A 16,964-nucleotide genomic window follows, 5' to 3' on the forward strand; every position below is an offset into this window, starting at 1 on the left:
TTTGTTAAGACAATATTCAGGTCTAATTAACTGTCCTGTTGGTCTTCCAACATTAGTTACAGGAATACCTGCATACTCTACCTTACAAATAATTTCCTAAAAAAGTCAGATACTGAAGAAGGTCAATTGCCCCGCGCCATCGATTACAAAATGGTCCCTGATTGTTATACTGTTGTAAAATGAAAGTAAAAAATCAAACTAATAAACAAAACCAATGTTTTCTGTCTATAATTTTACAAACGTAAGCATTTATGTGTTAAAGAGCATGTTAAACAATTAAAGATGATTAAACATACTTTCTATATGAGATAACTATCATTTAACAACATTTTAGGCAGGAGCACTGATTAAAAGCGGCATTCTGCATTATAGAAAACTGATCACTTATCTAAAAGTTCTGCATATAAAACTCAATTACGGGGTATTCTATACTCTTCCTTCCAGGAGAACATTTGATGTGATGAATTAAAATTATAAAAAAACCAGCAATAGAAGATGCAAAAATTGCTTTCTGGTGAGCAATAAACCAAGCTAGGTGGTACATACTAATCTTATAACAAAATTTTGTAAAAGATAATGCCAGACTTCACACATAATGCAGCCTTTGTATGAAGAAATTATTAGATACAGAGCACGTAAGCAATATTACGTGCGTACTCCAATAATACGCTGCCATGTGTGCTATATTGGGCCCACCTCCCTCAGAAATTATTGAATTGAAACCGAGAAGATTATTGAGAGTGTAATTGTAGGTTATTGGGGGGTTATTGAAGTATTAATTCTAATAATGCTTCAATAACCTCCGTTATTACACTCTCAATAACCTCCCAATAAACCTCCATGGTTACACTCCGCAATAACCTCATAATAACACCCCAATAACCTCTCAATAATCTCCGCACCCTGCATAACCCCCGCAATAACCTCATAATAACATTCAAATAACTCCTCAATAATTTTTGTAGTTTTACTTCAATAACCTTTCAATAACCTCCACGTGACGGCAACGTAAGTGCTCCATATGAAATAATTTCTTTTTGTATGACTCATTAAATAGCCAACAATAGTTTCACACTAGAAAAACTGCACAGATCAGTTTTCTTGGCAAAATCTATTTGAAAGTTCCATTTCTTTCGCAGTAAAAAAATTTGCTGGCAAACAGTTCAATTTTCTCAAATTCAATGGCCAAAACTAATTGTTACGAATACTCGAAGCATCAAGAGAAGCTATATAACCCAATTTTCTGCTGAAATTTTCCGCATACGTTAAACAGTGAATAGAAATAAAAATAGATAATAGCCAGGTCATGATTGTGGCATTCTTTAGACTAATAACAAAAATAATAAGTAAATTATTAACAGAAAATCAGCGCAAAGAAAACATTGAAGGAATAAAATTAGTAAGAGTAATGTACATACAATGAGATTTGTGTAGACCTCACCACATCTGAATGTAGCAGAACCATCTCATCTTTTAGATGCCTCGGCTATCTTCTATAAAAGGGAACAATCTTAAACAAAATAACCGTCAAGGACAAAAAAGGTATTGAGTAGTAAGTGTTCCTTCAGGTTCACCTTGGATTTTCAGACTTTGTGAAATGTTTTGACATGATTGAAGCCTACGTCAGAATACATATCAAGAAATATTTACTTATTTAATTAATAAAAAGAAATCGAGCTACACATAGATGAGAAAATAAAATAAGTACATAATACACTCATTCAAGGCCTGAAGATAGAAATTTCATAGCTACTCAAACTTCATTCATCATTTTGCTTGATCTGACCATGAGTTTACCTGACTTAAGATTTCTGAAAAGATAATCATCTGCCCTAATACTCATACCAACATAAAATCATCACCTTTCATCAGTATCCAAAAAGAATTTTGAAACAAGTTCACATCTTTTAGCATTCAATGGGAATGAAGTATGAAGAGGAATTCATAAAATCAACCCAAATCGGTAGAGAAGGTTTCATAAAACCAACCCAAATAATTTGGATAAATGCTAAGGGTAACGATGACAAAGCTGGTTTAAGTAGAGGACCACTGCAGTACTATCATGAAAAAAAAGTCAAATCAACACAAAAAAACAGCGCCAAGGAAGATTGCTAAGTCGAGTATGGGAAATCAATCTCTGCAACTGGATCTAAAGTTTTGGTCAATTAAATATGAATAAACCCATTAGACTGGCTCAAACTGGCAGGATGCTTGGTTGGACTGAATTTTCGATTGACTTGGCTTGAAATGCAAGAATAAATTCATAAAATTCATACTCACATCCAACAGAGTAATTCAAGAACATGAAGGAGTGTGTATCACCCTGTATTATGTGCTCCAATATCAACCAAATGGCATAATCTAAACTACCTGATATGTCTCTCCACATCTCGTAACATCCTAGGCCAATAGAAATTCCCATTCACTAAGGAGAGCCTTGTCCCTGCCAAAACATTCTACCATACCTCCATTGTGGCACTACTATAAAATGCTCCCACTGAGTAAACTCCTATGAATGCACAACCTATTTTGATCGAATAAAAAAATCATATTATCTTTAAAATTATTCATATTATAGGTCTTGACAGCAGTTCCAAATCTCCTAAAAGCCTTCATGGGAGGCATACAGATTATTCAATACCTTCAAACCAACAAACTTCGATTACATAATGGTGATCAATAAGTAATGAAGGCTCAGCGCATCGACAACTTTTTTCTTACTCTCGGCTTTGTGTTTGGGCACAAAGTAAAATGAAGAAATAAACTCCACACATGAGACATGGCTATCTTACAGCTTGCTCTGACTATTCAAGAACCTTACAACTTCACGAGTAATGTAAAGAGTGAACTCCCTCGCCATTAAATAGTGAATCTAGTGATTAAGAACTATCAAAATGGCAGAATACTTCACGGGACGCGCTCCTTTAGAGGTGCAAATGCGGGATCCCGAGTTTACAACGATCCAGGGATACCATCCCGCCCGGAATGCAGTCCCATGCTAACTTATGCAATATTTTATTTCCTTTTTTTATTTATTTTCTATTTTCTTATTTCGAATTAGTGTTATTTTTATTATAAGACAATTTATGATTTGTTTGACAATTTTAAGATTATCATTTCTTTTTACAAATGGTGTGCATGAGGTGGCGAAATCTCCTCGCCGCCCATATCTCATTGATTCCTCATTCAAGTCGTTGCCTTCAGTCGGGACAGTCGTCTAACTTCTTCGATCAGCTGTCCAACAACAGATATCACACACAATACCTTTCTAAATGTCGTCGAACTTGTCTATCATCTTTTCTTTGCCATTCCACAACCACCTCCCCGTAAAACCTATCACCACTTTGCCCGGGGCTTAGAATTAACCAAGACGAGAACAATCAACCAGATGATAGAAAACAATTATATGCTATTATATTTCTATCACTAACAGTTTAATTCAAAAATTCATGAAAGATACACTAAAATAAAATAACCAGTTTTGATAAATCAAATAATTTTTTTTCCGTCTTAAAATGTACCTCAAATTTCACATCCTTAGTATTCAATCGAATTAAATTTATAAAATTCTAAACGAAAAATCGATCAATTCAATATATAATACTATACATAAATTATGAATAGATTGGAAGATATAAAAATCGGAAGTTATAGTTTAATTAAATTAATTAAACTTAATTAATCCTTAATAACCCCCTCATTATTTCCAATCGACTTCTCCCACGCGATAAAAGCTTGGTTGGTGTCAGATAGTTCAGAAGTTTTGAACTTCTCCCTGTTCAGTTACGCTCGACAAATGCTCCCAAGCGGCCCTTGTAGTAGAATTTGAGGGCAGAGCATAGACCTGCGACCCATCGAGAGCAGCAGCCCTCTGTTTGAACTCCAGAAAAGAAATCGAATGGTACAAATAACTATTTTATGCTAGTTATTGCATTCCCTTTTTCCCTTGCATCATTTCTTCTTGGCATGGGGGTAACCATGACTCTAGCTACAGTGTTGGAGTACGGAACGTGAGCGGTCGGACGACAGAGTGCCACAGCCTACAATTTGGTTTTCCAGAACGAAGTTCGCAAGTGCGAAAAAAATTTTAACAACATTTGAGGCTTTCATTTCCCTTTTATTGCTTACATTTTAAGATTTGCCTCGTTTTTTATGCATTGTTCGTTTCTGATAGCGGACAGAGATAATGATCTTGTGTCAGAAGTGTCGAAAGTGATTTGAGAGTTTTTGCAGGGGTTTTAACACGAATTCAACGAAGAGAAAGGGAAGATTGAGAAGATAGAATGAAGAGGGAAGAAGTTTTAGCAGCTCGGAGAAGGGTTGGGTTGACAAGAAGTTATTTAAGGTATGTTTTCACAAATCAATTATATTTTGAGTTAAAATATCGTATGAACTAAGATATCCTGAATTTCAAGTCGTTTAAGATTTTAGGTTAGTTAGCAGAGGTGACGAGTTTGATGTAAACGTGTGAAAGCTACCCGTAGAACGATTCTGTAAAATTCAAGAATATTAATCCTAAGCTAATAAGAATAATTCATCAACAGAAATTATTTAAATCATAAAGTTTACTATTATGCTTTATAAATTATTAAGCTCAAAATAAAAGTTATTGCATTGTCCAACTACTTACCCAATATTAAGAATTTAGTGTGACAACTAAAATGATTAATTACATTTCTAAATTTTAGTAATCTTCTTTATTTCAGAATATATGTTTGACTCTATGTATGCTCTAGTTTAATTGAACTCTTCATATAGTTAGAAAATATATACATGGTTGAAAATATATACAAAATATACATGAAAGATAAGTATGAGATGCATGATATGCAAGATAGACATTATGAGAAATATATATGCATGATAAGCATGTAGAAAAAGATATGCAAGAGATAAGAGATATGCATGATAAGAGAGTTATGTATGATGAATAGTTGCACGTCAGAGTAAATATGCATGTAAATAGATGCATAAAAATATCTCAAAATAATGTATGCTATAAAGAATGAAATAATTTATATATGAATGTTTGTATGTGCATGTTCAGATGATGAGTTCACCCTCTAATGGTACAAGCAGAGGATGTCAATGTACCTGCGGGCGTAGAATTTTTCTACCACCCCAGACAATTGTGATTGTTAGATCACTAACTGCTGTGCCGGCGGTAAGTATTAGCCAGAGACAAGTAGGTCAGAGCTTACCTCCCCAGATAATTGTGATATTTACATTGCTAACTACTGTGCTGATAGAAAAATATCGGTCAGGTAAGAACCTTTCCACCTTAGACAATTGCAATATTTATATCGCTAACTGCTATACCGATGAAGCAATATCGGACAAGGGTGTGTTAGGTTTGTTAATGGTGATTCTCACAAAGACAGATATGTATGTAAAGAGTATAAAATAAAAATAAAGTAAATATATATAGAATATTGAGTATTTTTATTTAGAAAAAGTCATTGATGTATGCATGAGTATATATAAGATTTCTTATAAAAATATGAAAGATTGGTATATTCTAATATTTCTTATAGAGATATGAAAGACTGACATGCATATTGAATTTTTTTCTTCAGTTATTATAGTTTAGGAGTGTGATTACTCTTGGGTTATCTTTAGATAATTCATTATATTATTTTAATATTATTTTTTAGATTTTAAACATTAGAACAAAATTAATAGAAAATGATCAAATGTGTATAGGAGGCGAGAACAACATCCAAACAAAAATGTGATATCTTTCACTAAGCAGGGTCCAGTGTAGGAGTCAGAGGATAAAAACCCGAAGAAGGAGAATGAATAGGAGATAGAAGCTACCTGCAGATGAGGGAGGGATGCTAATAATCTGACGAGTTCTTTAAATTGAGCCCATAAGAGAACAACTAGCTCCACCACAATATATTTCGTACTCATTGCACCTTGAAGGGAAAGGTGTACAAACCTCATTATAGATTGAGGTAGTTGTGAGAATGTAACATCTACAAATATAATGGATAAATTGAGACTCACTGCTCAGAAGTATTCACAATCAATCATATTCTCTATCGTGGTTTAACAAGAGAAATAAAATCACAGTTGACATGAGATGTCTAATGGAGTTTTCTGTGGGAGAGAAACTGCAAGATCAGCTTTGGTGTGATGTCATACTTCTGGATGCATTTCAATTCTTTAGGGCCATACATGACAATATGACAAGTGTATGTTTCATGATGACCGCAAAAACACATACTAATGTATCAAGGACTGGAAGCGCATTGTACTTCTGCCACTGAAGAAGTAAATCGCGATGGGTACCCAGACAAAGAGAGGATCTTTAGGTGCACGTGCCACATTTATGTATGCTATGAGAGAGGTACTGGTCAAATTGGCCTTGGTGATACTGGAAGAGAGTGTCATGGAAGACTGCAGCCCTGATTAGAAGAGTTTCAGGATTCTTTGACATTCAGTTTACCCCCTATGCTGCCACTATGAAGAGTAGTCAATTATGTCCTCACTTTAGATAGAAATGAAAATTTTTTAGCAATTTCCTGAAGGCCTTATGGAATAAGTTGGATGTTAAGTTCTAGTTCAGTTCAACGGCGCACCTACAGTTAGAAAATCAGATAGGAGTGGTGGACTGCAGATTTGAAAACCTCATTTGATGTTTTGTGGGAAAAGACATCTGACAGTGTGATCTAAGTCATTCCAGAGAAGAATAAAAATATTTCCAATTAAGGTTATTTCTACTAGGAGTTTATTTATGTTTTGTTTGGTTGTTTTAGGATATTAGTTTTTTTTTCTATGTTTTAAAGATTGCATTCTCTGATTTATGATCTAAAAAATATTATATCATTTTATTTTGCAAGTGGTATATTTGTATCTTGCTCGAGAATAGGTGGTTGAATATCCTTGTCACTCGTATCTCGCCAATTCCCCTTTCAAGCATTGTTTTCAGTCAGGACAGCCGTCGAACTTCTCCTATCAGCTGTTCAACAGTAGATTTCACCCATGATACCCTTCCAAATGCTATCAAACTCGCTTAGTATCTTCCCCTTGCAATTCTACAACAATCTCCCCTCCCGCTTCCTAAACACCTAAGAGCCTTAGAACTTTATCATTCCTACAGGACTTATTCAACTCCTACGTGATAAAGGCAATAAGATATTCACCTTAACTCATCATAGCTCTAATTCTCATATTAGAAGCATCGAACTCCACCTCAAATACTCGACTAAAATTTGGAACTGCTAAAAAAAGAGCCCAAGTAACATGTTTCTTCAAAGCATCAAAACTAAATTGTGCCTCTTCTAACCAAACAAATATATGTCTTGAAAAGCTCCATCAAAGGTGCCTCAATAGAGCTAAATTTTTTTATAAATCTCTTATAAAAAGTCTAGTTCATGAAATTGATGTATCTGAGTAAACAACCGTGAGTTAGGCCAATTCACAATATCATCAATTTTAATGGGGTTCATGTCAACGTTGGTAGCTGAAATAATATATCCAAGTAAGCATGTCTATAATGTCATAAAAACTTCTTGGGGTGATCATACAACTACTTTGTCTGTAGAATTCAAAGCACATTTCACAAGTGTTGTAAAAACACCTCCTTGGAACATTAATACAACAAGATGTCGTTGAAGTACACAACCACTAACCTTTGGATCAAAGCATAGAAAATTGATTCACCAACCACATAAGAGTACTCGGGGCGTACATGCCAAAAAGCGTGATCGTTAAATCATACAATCCATCGTGAATGTTAAACCCAATCTTCCACTTCTTCTAGGATCTCATCCAAATTTAGTGATATCGACTGCACATATCTTCTTGGAAAAGATGTTAGCATCATCAAATTGATTCGACAAGCCATCCTACTTGGTAATAATCTTGTTAATTGCCTTACTATGAATACACATACACCACACTACATCCTTAGTGGACACAATAAAAACGGATACAACATATTAACTGATACTCTGACAAACCAACCCCCGAACCATCAGATCCTCAAAATGTTTTTGCAGCCCTCATACTATACAGGTCACAAAAGGTAAGTCGATAGGTTTGGGAGTGTTGATCTTGAAATGAGATATAGGGGAGTAATTAAGTTGAGTGAGTCATGGATTGGTTTTGGCTTCATCATATTATAAGTTGTTCAGGTTTAGCTCGAGTTCAAGCCAAGCTTTCACATATATGTTCATAATTAATTTGTTTTAATTTTTAATAATCATATTTGGCTTGCACTTGATATGTTTATATTAATTGAATGAGTAATTCAACAAATTAATAAATATGCTAAAAATTTAAATGAGATTTTATATAAATTATTAACAAATAATTTTATAAATTTAAACAAATAAAAAATTAAATAAATTTTGAATTAATATCTAATTAATTTACACGAATTAAAAAAGATAATATATATATTATAATTAAACTTTCTTGCAATCAAATAACATAAATCAGTACTAACAAACTATTTTATTGAAATAAAGAAAGCAGAATGACTTACATTAAATTAATATGCATATTGATGTTAAATTATAATATGTTATTGAAAAATAAATAATTAAATAAATTCTATTAAATCATATTTTATTTAAATAATATATTGCAAATGATATGAACTAAAATCAAGCTTACTATATAACATTAAAAAAGTACTTGTTAAACAATAATGAATTTTTTCGTCAATATAAAAATGATTAAAACCATATTTATTCTTGATTCATTTGGCATTTGAGTTCTTATAAAAATAATGAAACTTTTTTATTTACTAACTTGAACAAAATTGATCGAGAATTAATCGGGCCAAGTTCCAGTTGTTCATTGTGTTAATTCATTTATAACTTTACTTGTGTGGGGGCATCGTGAAGAAATGCATGAAGGCCAAACTAAAAAATAGAAAAGCGAGATAAAATGTGTGATAACTCTGGTTAGACTAAACCCTACATTAATACAAAGTTGAGAAAAAAGAGATTTCTATCCCTTATTTAATAAAAGAGTCTGTTATTTATGACAGAGGAAACAAATACAAAAACCAATGGATAACAAATTAAAAAATAATAAGAAACATGCCTAAAATACCATACCAATGCTAACACCTACATCGTTAAGGCCATGACCTCCCTTCTTAATACAAGTATTGAATCCCCTCCACCCATTAAGGACGCAACCACCTCTTAATTAGTGCAACCAACATCTAGCTAATTAAATCTAGCAAACATTATTACTCAATGATTCGCCACCTATTATGGTCAACCCATGAATATGAATAACATGAGATCATGGTTCATAACAGTCACTAGCTCATCACAATCTTGAGCATCTTTAATTTAAATATCTTACAAATGTAGTAGTTGACATTTTCAATCACCTAATTTTATAAACTAGTATTACTCCATTGGAGTAATCATGAACATCTTTAGTAAACAAACCCACAAAAGCATAATCATTGACTGAGTTGACTAGTCCACCAAAGATACTTTACCAAAATCTTTGGTTGTCTATGACACATCTAGGACATGGCAGGCCAAAGGCACCTACGAACATGATCTTAAATAGGAAAATATATTCACTGAATTAGTTGACTGGATCACCTAAAATTGACATCTTCAATCATTTAGTCATCTATGTCTAGCCATCATGACCATATCAATCCAAAGGCACCTATGACTTAATATCAAAAAGCACATAATTTCCTTTTGTCATTCAAACAAAAGATGAAGAAAAACTGGTCTAAAAACACACTTTTCTCATAGTTGTCACAAACTGGGTTTAAAGTATAGCACCTTCTCTAAGAGTGATTGCAAGTGCCATCGATATTAGTGAGTGCTCCAAGCTAGCATAAGCTTTTCATAAATTGAGGGACTGTTGTGCCTTAGAGCTCAATGAGGGGTTTGTTAAGAAGATTCGTTGCCACCCTCAGTTGTCTTCTTGGGTAACAGTCACGTTTAACTCTTCTATTGATCAGCATCACATTCTCGACCTTCCTATAATAAGGGGTAAAATAAAGATTACGTACATATGTGGCACCAACAAATTTATGTAGTGAAGTTTATAACAAAAATGAATCATAAAATCCAATTTGTACTAGATAGTCTAGACTAATCTAAAGCAGTTCAACGTAGGTCAACTAGTCAATATCAAACCCTTGCTAATCATAACTGCTAAGTCCTAAATCCAAAAAAGGCTGCACAACACTTAAGATCCACAAGAAAGCACCCACGATTCTCATTTTGTAAGGGGAAATTTGATTATTGAATTTTTGTTAAGTTTAAATAGGCTAATAATCTACTATTCAACACCATGACATCAAAAGGGCATGTTGCTAATCCAAAATGCTAAAAGGTTACATTCTGAAATGACATACATAAAGACTGAACTAAAATGACCATAATCGTTGACTCAAAATATGCTAAAACCTTTTAATGTTAAAGCATCCTTAGCTCAAGCATAACAAGGAAAACAAAAACGATAATAAAAAAACATGAACTCTAAATTAATGTACAGTGCAAGTCATTCAAAGAATAAATAAACTATAAAATGTATGAACTCAAAGGCAATTTACTATTCCAGATTATCCAGGTAAAATATAATGTAAGACAAACATTAAAAGGCTCCAAACTGAATCAGCTATATCAAAACAGCTTTTACTCATGTTATTTCCTTGAGCATCAAATACTTGTCACATGAAAACTATTAGAAGAGGATAATATCATTCATTGGTTGATAATACTAGAGTGATCTTAAGGGACAAGCATATCCTCCATGACTGTTTCAATGAGACAGGCAATAGTAATAGTAATTTTTTATCAAAGATATACACTCCTGAGGTTTAAATTTAAATTTGATTTACTCATATTCAAAAGATAACCTTATTACTCCCCAAAATTGCAAACATGCACCTCTCTCACAAGAGTCGGTCAAATTTGAACAAGATATGCGATGCATTGATCATCATCTTCAAAAGCCTTATCCCAACTTTTTTGTTGGGGATACACTATGCATTACTTTTATTCAAAATATAAATACGATGTCAAAATAAAAACTAGCATAGAACAAGGAAAGTGATTTTTACCTAAATTGATGTATAAAGAATGATCATAAAGTCAAATTACATAACTTTAAAGAGAAAATGTCCATCAAAAGAAATATGGAAAATGAATTAATAGTTGGCCTTTACCAAGAAGAAAACCAAGAATTCAAATCATGTTCAAGAATGTCGGTTGATACAAAATATAAGGGTGATGGTGCATAACTGGGCGGTCAAATATTAAAAAAAAATCATAAAGAAACTATGAAAAATTGCACAACAAAATTGGAAGATATAAAACTATGATTGATGATCCAGCTAGAATTAATTGAAAGACCGCAAAAAAAGTAAGAGGCACACGGATGCATGTCAGCAAGCTGAAATGAAAATAAAAGCACACGGATTCAAGCTACAAAAAATTTTTTTTAATTGTAACTATTACTCTTTTTAAAGATATATAGATAACTCTAAATAAATAACTTCTGAATGTATAATGATAAAGGTGAGCTTTTGCAATTCTCCAATTTTCTACAAAAGACATTAATGGAGTATAATAGTTTTACTCTCTGTAACATACACAATTCAAGGTACATGTAGAAAAATGGTTATGCAAGAAGATTATCTTTCATAGAAATAGAGATATTTTTACTGCTTTTCGCTATACACTTAAGCCATGGCACCAGCAATAAACGAAATTGAGAGTACGCCTTGTTTATTAGTCAATATCAGTGATAATAAAGTAGACTGAGGGCATACTTAGGACAAAATTTTCACAGTTTTACTATATAAGTTGTCATAATTATGTTTAATTACAACTTTCTTACTGCTTCGAAAAAAATTTATGCAGTGTGAATAAGTTTTCAGAACATGGTCTACTAGAGTATGATAGTTGTAAAAAAGTCAAATATGTATTTTTGAATAAGAAATTTTATAGGATCCACAACCAGTTTCAAAAACTATCCTTCTTACAAAACTGTCTAGCAACTAGATTAAACGACAATTGTAGCCATCACAAACATATTTTAAATCTCCCAAGTTCAGGTAGAAAATCATTAATCAAAAATGAAATCATGATCAATTACTGTCATTCCTCTTAGAGGAAAGAACAAGCCTGAGATATCGGATTGACGTTGAACAAGCAAATCTTCAAAAATATGCATGTTTGCAGCAAAAGAGATTGGATGATGTAAAAATGTTATTTTGACACCATTTCAGTAACAATTGGGACTCTTAAAAGAGGATAACAATCACCTGCTCTTGAATGATACTTCTAGCTTCAACAAGTTGAGCTTCAAGCTCAAGCTCCCGATCTGTTGCTTCTGAAGAGACTTCAGCTCCCTTCTGAGCATCTTGAAGTTGAGACATCCGAGCCTTTCAAAAATCAAGTTGAATAATATATGTATGAAAACGAACAAAGGCCTTCAACTATGAACTGAATTATAATAAATAAGCAATTCATGATGCTCAAATATCATGTAAAAGCAAAATAAACCTTTATTGAGGCCATTTTAGTTCGTAAGCTCTCTTCAATTTGATCCCTAGCCATATGGAAAGGCAAATCAAAGACATCCTGTATTTGTTGAATGGAAAAAAAAGGTTATATTACAAGCATCACCTTTATGCCACAAAGATAAGGATTGCATAAAAACATGTTTAGACTAAAATAACAATGAAAATTCTAAAGTTTTGGATAGGAATCAAGACCCAGATTGCATTTTTTCAAGAAAAAAGATTTCTACATACAGTCCTGCCGCCCAGTGGGGACTGAGGTTCTACTTCTTGCTTGTCCTCAGTAGATAAATTTTGAAGTGATTCCCCGTTTGGAGCATTTAAGAAATCCCGCATATCCATCTACAAACAAATTGGCAGAATAAATTTTGAATATCACTACTAATGCTAGCTCATTAAATAAGAAAAAATTTAGAAGCAATATCAGAAATGGAGTAAAATGATATAAAAAGTGAAATGAAATATAATACTCTCAAAAAAAAATTGAGAGCATGCCTTCATTTTAACCTTAAATCAAAAAGTTGGAATTGTCAAGAAAAATAATAACACAGAGCGATAAATCAGTCGCAATTTAATAAATTGCTTAAATTTAATGAATAAACTAAGCTTTCAAAGCACTTTATTCGTTACCAGGAGCTTTAAAATGGAAAGTCAAATTTATGATGCTAACAAAATAATCTAAAGGATGAAAGGAAACAATAATAAGCAAAATAACAATAAGTAAAACATTAAAATTTAAAAAGGTAGCTCATATAAATTTCTCATGAAGTAATTTAGGAACATTTCCGCACAGAAATGTGCAAGATAGGACACCTTACAACATCCAAAATGCAGTAACAGACAGTTAAACATCATGTATATCCCTGCAGGAAAGCCTAATTAACAAGCTAAATACAAAAGTTAATACAGAAAACCATAACTAGAATCATTTCTTGTTATTGCAAAGATTTTAAGGAATATATAGAGGAAAGTTTGACCATACAATATAGGGTAGTAGATATTGTTATGTGTTTGCATGTATGTGTACATTAAGAGCATAATTATCTTCTTTGCTTCAATCTCTAGTAATGCATCCCTTCACTTGGATCATTCGGCCATACTCTCACATGCCTCGCCCTCATTGCTTTGTTTTACTTTGATTAGACAATCACACTCAGTGCCTCGGTTTAAGCTCACTCACGCTTGCTACCTCTACCACACTGGAGTGCTTATTTACTTGCTGGTGGGTTCTAGTGAGAAACGTAGGGTTGCAGCCACATGAACTCATTCTTTCTTACTAGCAACTAATCTTCCCTCCAAGTTGCTTTCCTCTCTCCATGAATCCTTTCCCCTCGTAAGTTATGATCGGGCAAACACCTATCTCTCCATGCCCTTGATCCCAAATCATATGCAGTCACATTTCTATTGGATGTTTTTAGGGTAATGAAGGTTCATCAAATTTATCCATTTTTCTTCTTGGGAAAACGGTTCCTAGTATCTTGGAGGCTGCTTCCATTGCTAACATTTCATCAGATATTGCCCTCAGGCTACTCGTCATTTTTTTTTTACAAAAGTTGTAGGTCGATCGTTAGACTCCAAATTGTATCAATCTTCTTCAGTCATTTTCCTTTCATACTTCATCAAGACTCGGATTCACCATAACATAAGCAATCATCTTTATATCAAAGCAAATATGCGCTCATTTTCACAGAGGATGAGATCACTGAACTTGCCACACTACTATCCTTGTACATTGTGGGCAGTATCTTATTGGGTTGTCACAACATGGATGTCAATCACAAATTTTTGTTAGACTTGAGCCTGGTTAGTAAATTTTTTGTTTGGATAATTAATCCTCATTACATCATATAAGATTATCCTCATTTGTAAAATAAACAAAACTCTTCATTAGACAAACTATGATTGCGGCTTGTTTATCCATATGCTTAAATGTCTCACTATTTTGCTACAATTGCAGAACCACGCACGTTTGGGTAGCTTTCACTAGCTTCAAGTACGTTTCTTCAACCAATCCACGTTATACTCCTTAGGTTCTATTTTTACTAAACTTTTAAGTGGATGTTACAATTGCACATTTCTATTGCCAAAGTTTTGTTTGGAATGATGTTACCTTGTCATTGAAGAAAGAGGATTGTATTAACTCAAAGTATTTTGAGTTTTAGCATAAAGCAGAATTTGAAGGCATCATTGATATTAATTTTTTAATAAATTTTTTTGGCACAATTTATGTGGTAGTTTCAAAAGACATTGAGCCTGAGAAAATTAATTGAGGTAGGGACATTCAAATGTGCAAATGCTCTCGCAATCATTGTTGCTCTTATGTTATCAATTCAGGTTTACACTAAGAATCTAAAACCAATTTACTTCGCTTAAAATCCTGAGACTATTGTGTTTAACTTCGCTAACCTTATATGTCTACACATCTTTTTCAAAAAAATAAAATAAAATTTGATAGTCCGATTTGAAAGTTCCCCTTCTCCCTCCTATTTGAGAAGATGTAGAAGATTATGATACTTAGCAACCCGTTGATTCTAATAGAGAGGTATGAGTGATGGACTGTTGGTGCACAAGCGATTTCAAATCTCACTGATACCGGAGTTAATCAAAACAATAACAGAATTGCAAACTTATTACTGAAATTAAATAGGGTCACAACCAACACACACGATAGTAGGAAAAAACAACAAAGGGGACAGCCAAAGACCCAAAGTAGGGCTAGGGTGAAGGTGATGATTGGATAGCAGGAAGGAAGGGATCGGTGCAGTAAGGGCAATAGAAGAGGGTTTGGTGGCTGGATGGGGGCAGCTGAGAGGCTGGAGGGACGAATTGGTGGAAGGGTTTGTGGCAGTTACGAGATGGAAGGAGCAAGATTGGCAGAGGAAGGCTTGTTGGGAGTGGGTATCAAAAGGGAGGGAGGAGAGAGCTAGATAAGTTATGGTGGGTGAGAAAGGGGGAGTTCGGTTGAACTGCAGGGTAAGGGGAAGTTGTCGGCGCTAAAAGGGGGAAAGTTAAAAATTGGCGGGTGATTTGTTCAAAAGTTTTTCATAAGAAGCTGTCGGTCGCTGGAAGTGAAGTCCCGTCACCCGCTTCGGAAGGACGTTTTAAAGTATATATATATATATATAATTTTAGAAAAAATATGAAATTAAACTGACCTCATATTTTTCACAGTTTAAATGAAAGAGCGCTCTACCTCAAATCTTGTATCTATCCCGAGGGATAAATACAAGACTTGAGAATGAGGCTCGATCAAATAAACTAAGAAATATATGACATCCATTTGGTCTGCGAAACCGTTTTATTTGCCGACAAGTTTCTCTATTTAATACAAAGAATTAAATAGGGTTTATTTTAGGCTGGGTTCGGAAAAACTTCCTATAAAGGCAAACCCCTATAGTTAATTACATCCTAAATGACCGAAGTCACATAAGAAAACTCTCGATAAAAATCAGGGAACACTATTTTCAAAGAAGTCAAAAGGATAGGACTTTTCAACGAAATCAGACGAAGAGGTGTGAAAGGGGAAATGCTCGAAACTGGAACAATGTTGAGGAATCCAAATGAAGAGAAACTAGGGGAGGCCACAGATACAGAGGAGAACCTCAGTGACTTCCCAGTCTATTCTATGATTTGACTCAAGTTTTGAGAAGAAATTATTAAAGTATTTCATCCTACCAATTTTATTTAATTAGGACTTATATTTGCGTGATATGGCCACACAAATCGCCTGGAATATATGAGGGTTTACGTCATATCGGACGACAACCTCAGAACGTAGAACGAGTTAAGGCTTAAATCGTGCAGCAGAGCTATAAGAATGCCTAAGGAAAAGTTGGAGGGTTTATGTTGCGCTAGGCAAACAACATCTAAGTCTTATGGATTGTTGTTTAATTTTTAGGAAATGGATGGTTTTGCTGCAGAAGACATGTTATGCTGTTGCAGATGACCGTACTGCTCAACGCGCTAGCTCCAAGCTCACCGACTTGACGAGTTTAAGTTTTCTAGGGTGTCTAGTTATAGTGTCAAATCAAACGGCCCTATGGTTGTAGTCCTCTAAACATCCTATATAAAAGAAGGCATGCTTAAAGTTATAGGATATAAAATGTGCAGTACATGGCAAACAGTAGGATACATGTCAAACAGTAGTAGGCAAAAAACAGGAGCAGTATAGCACGCTATACAGGAAGAACATTAGTAGGTGAAAAACAGGAGTAATATGACATGCTATACAGTACAGTAGCAGGTGGAAAACATGTAATAAAGTACTGAAAAAATATAAAGCAAACATGCACGCCCGTGAGATCCGATGTTCTTTAAGTATAGCAAGCCTAAATGCATCTCAAAAAGCAAAGTCCGGAAGAAAACGTCATCCAGGAAATCCGAGGAAAAGCGAAAAACTCGAGAAAATCAACGAAAAAGACTCAAGTAAAAGAAAATC

The 16,964-nt window shown here is 33.9% G+C and overlaps 1 protein-coding gene across 1 annotated transcript in view; it reads right to left on the reverse strand.

Annotated features, from left to right (window-relative positions):
* The window catches only part of LOC110027649 (afadin- and alpha-actinin-binding protein), a gene marked incomplete at its 5' end in the record, with an annotated part of 42,670 nt that continues 25,706 nt past the window's right edge, over positions 1-16,964 (reverse strand). The window contains 6 exons of the mRNA XM_020729161.1: positions 1-169; positions 1,419-1,493; positions 1,575-1,618; positions 12,269-12,388; positions 12,510-12,587; positions 12,761-12,868. Coding sequence (XP_020584820.1) covers positions 1,487-1,493; positions 1,575-1,618; positions 12,269-12,388; positions 12,510-12,587; positions 12,761-12,868 — 357 coding nt within the window. The remainder of the gene's footprint in view (positions 170-1,418; positions 1,494-1,574; positions 1,619-12,268; positions 12,389-12,509; positions 12,588-12,760; positions 12,869-16,964) is intronic.

This window comes from Phalaenopsis equestris, unplaced genomic scaffold (assembly GCF_001263595.1).
Source record: "Phalaenopsis equestris unplaced genomic scaffold, ASM126359v1 Scaffold000434, whole genome shotgun sequence".
Taxonomy (NCBI): Eukaryota; Viridiplantae; Streptophyta; class Magnoliopsida; order Asparagales; family Orchidaceae; genus Phalaenopsis; species Phalaenopsis equestris.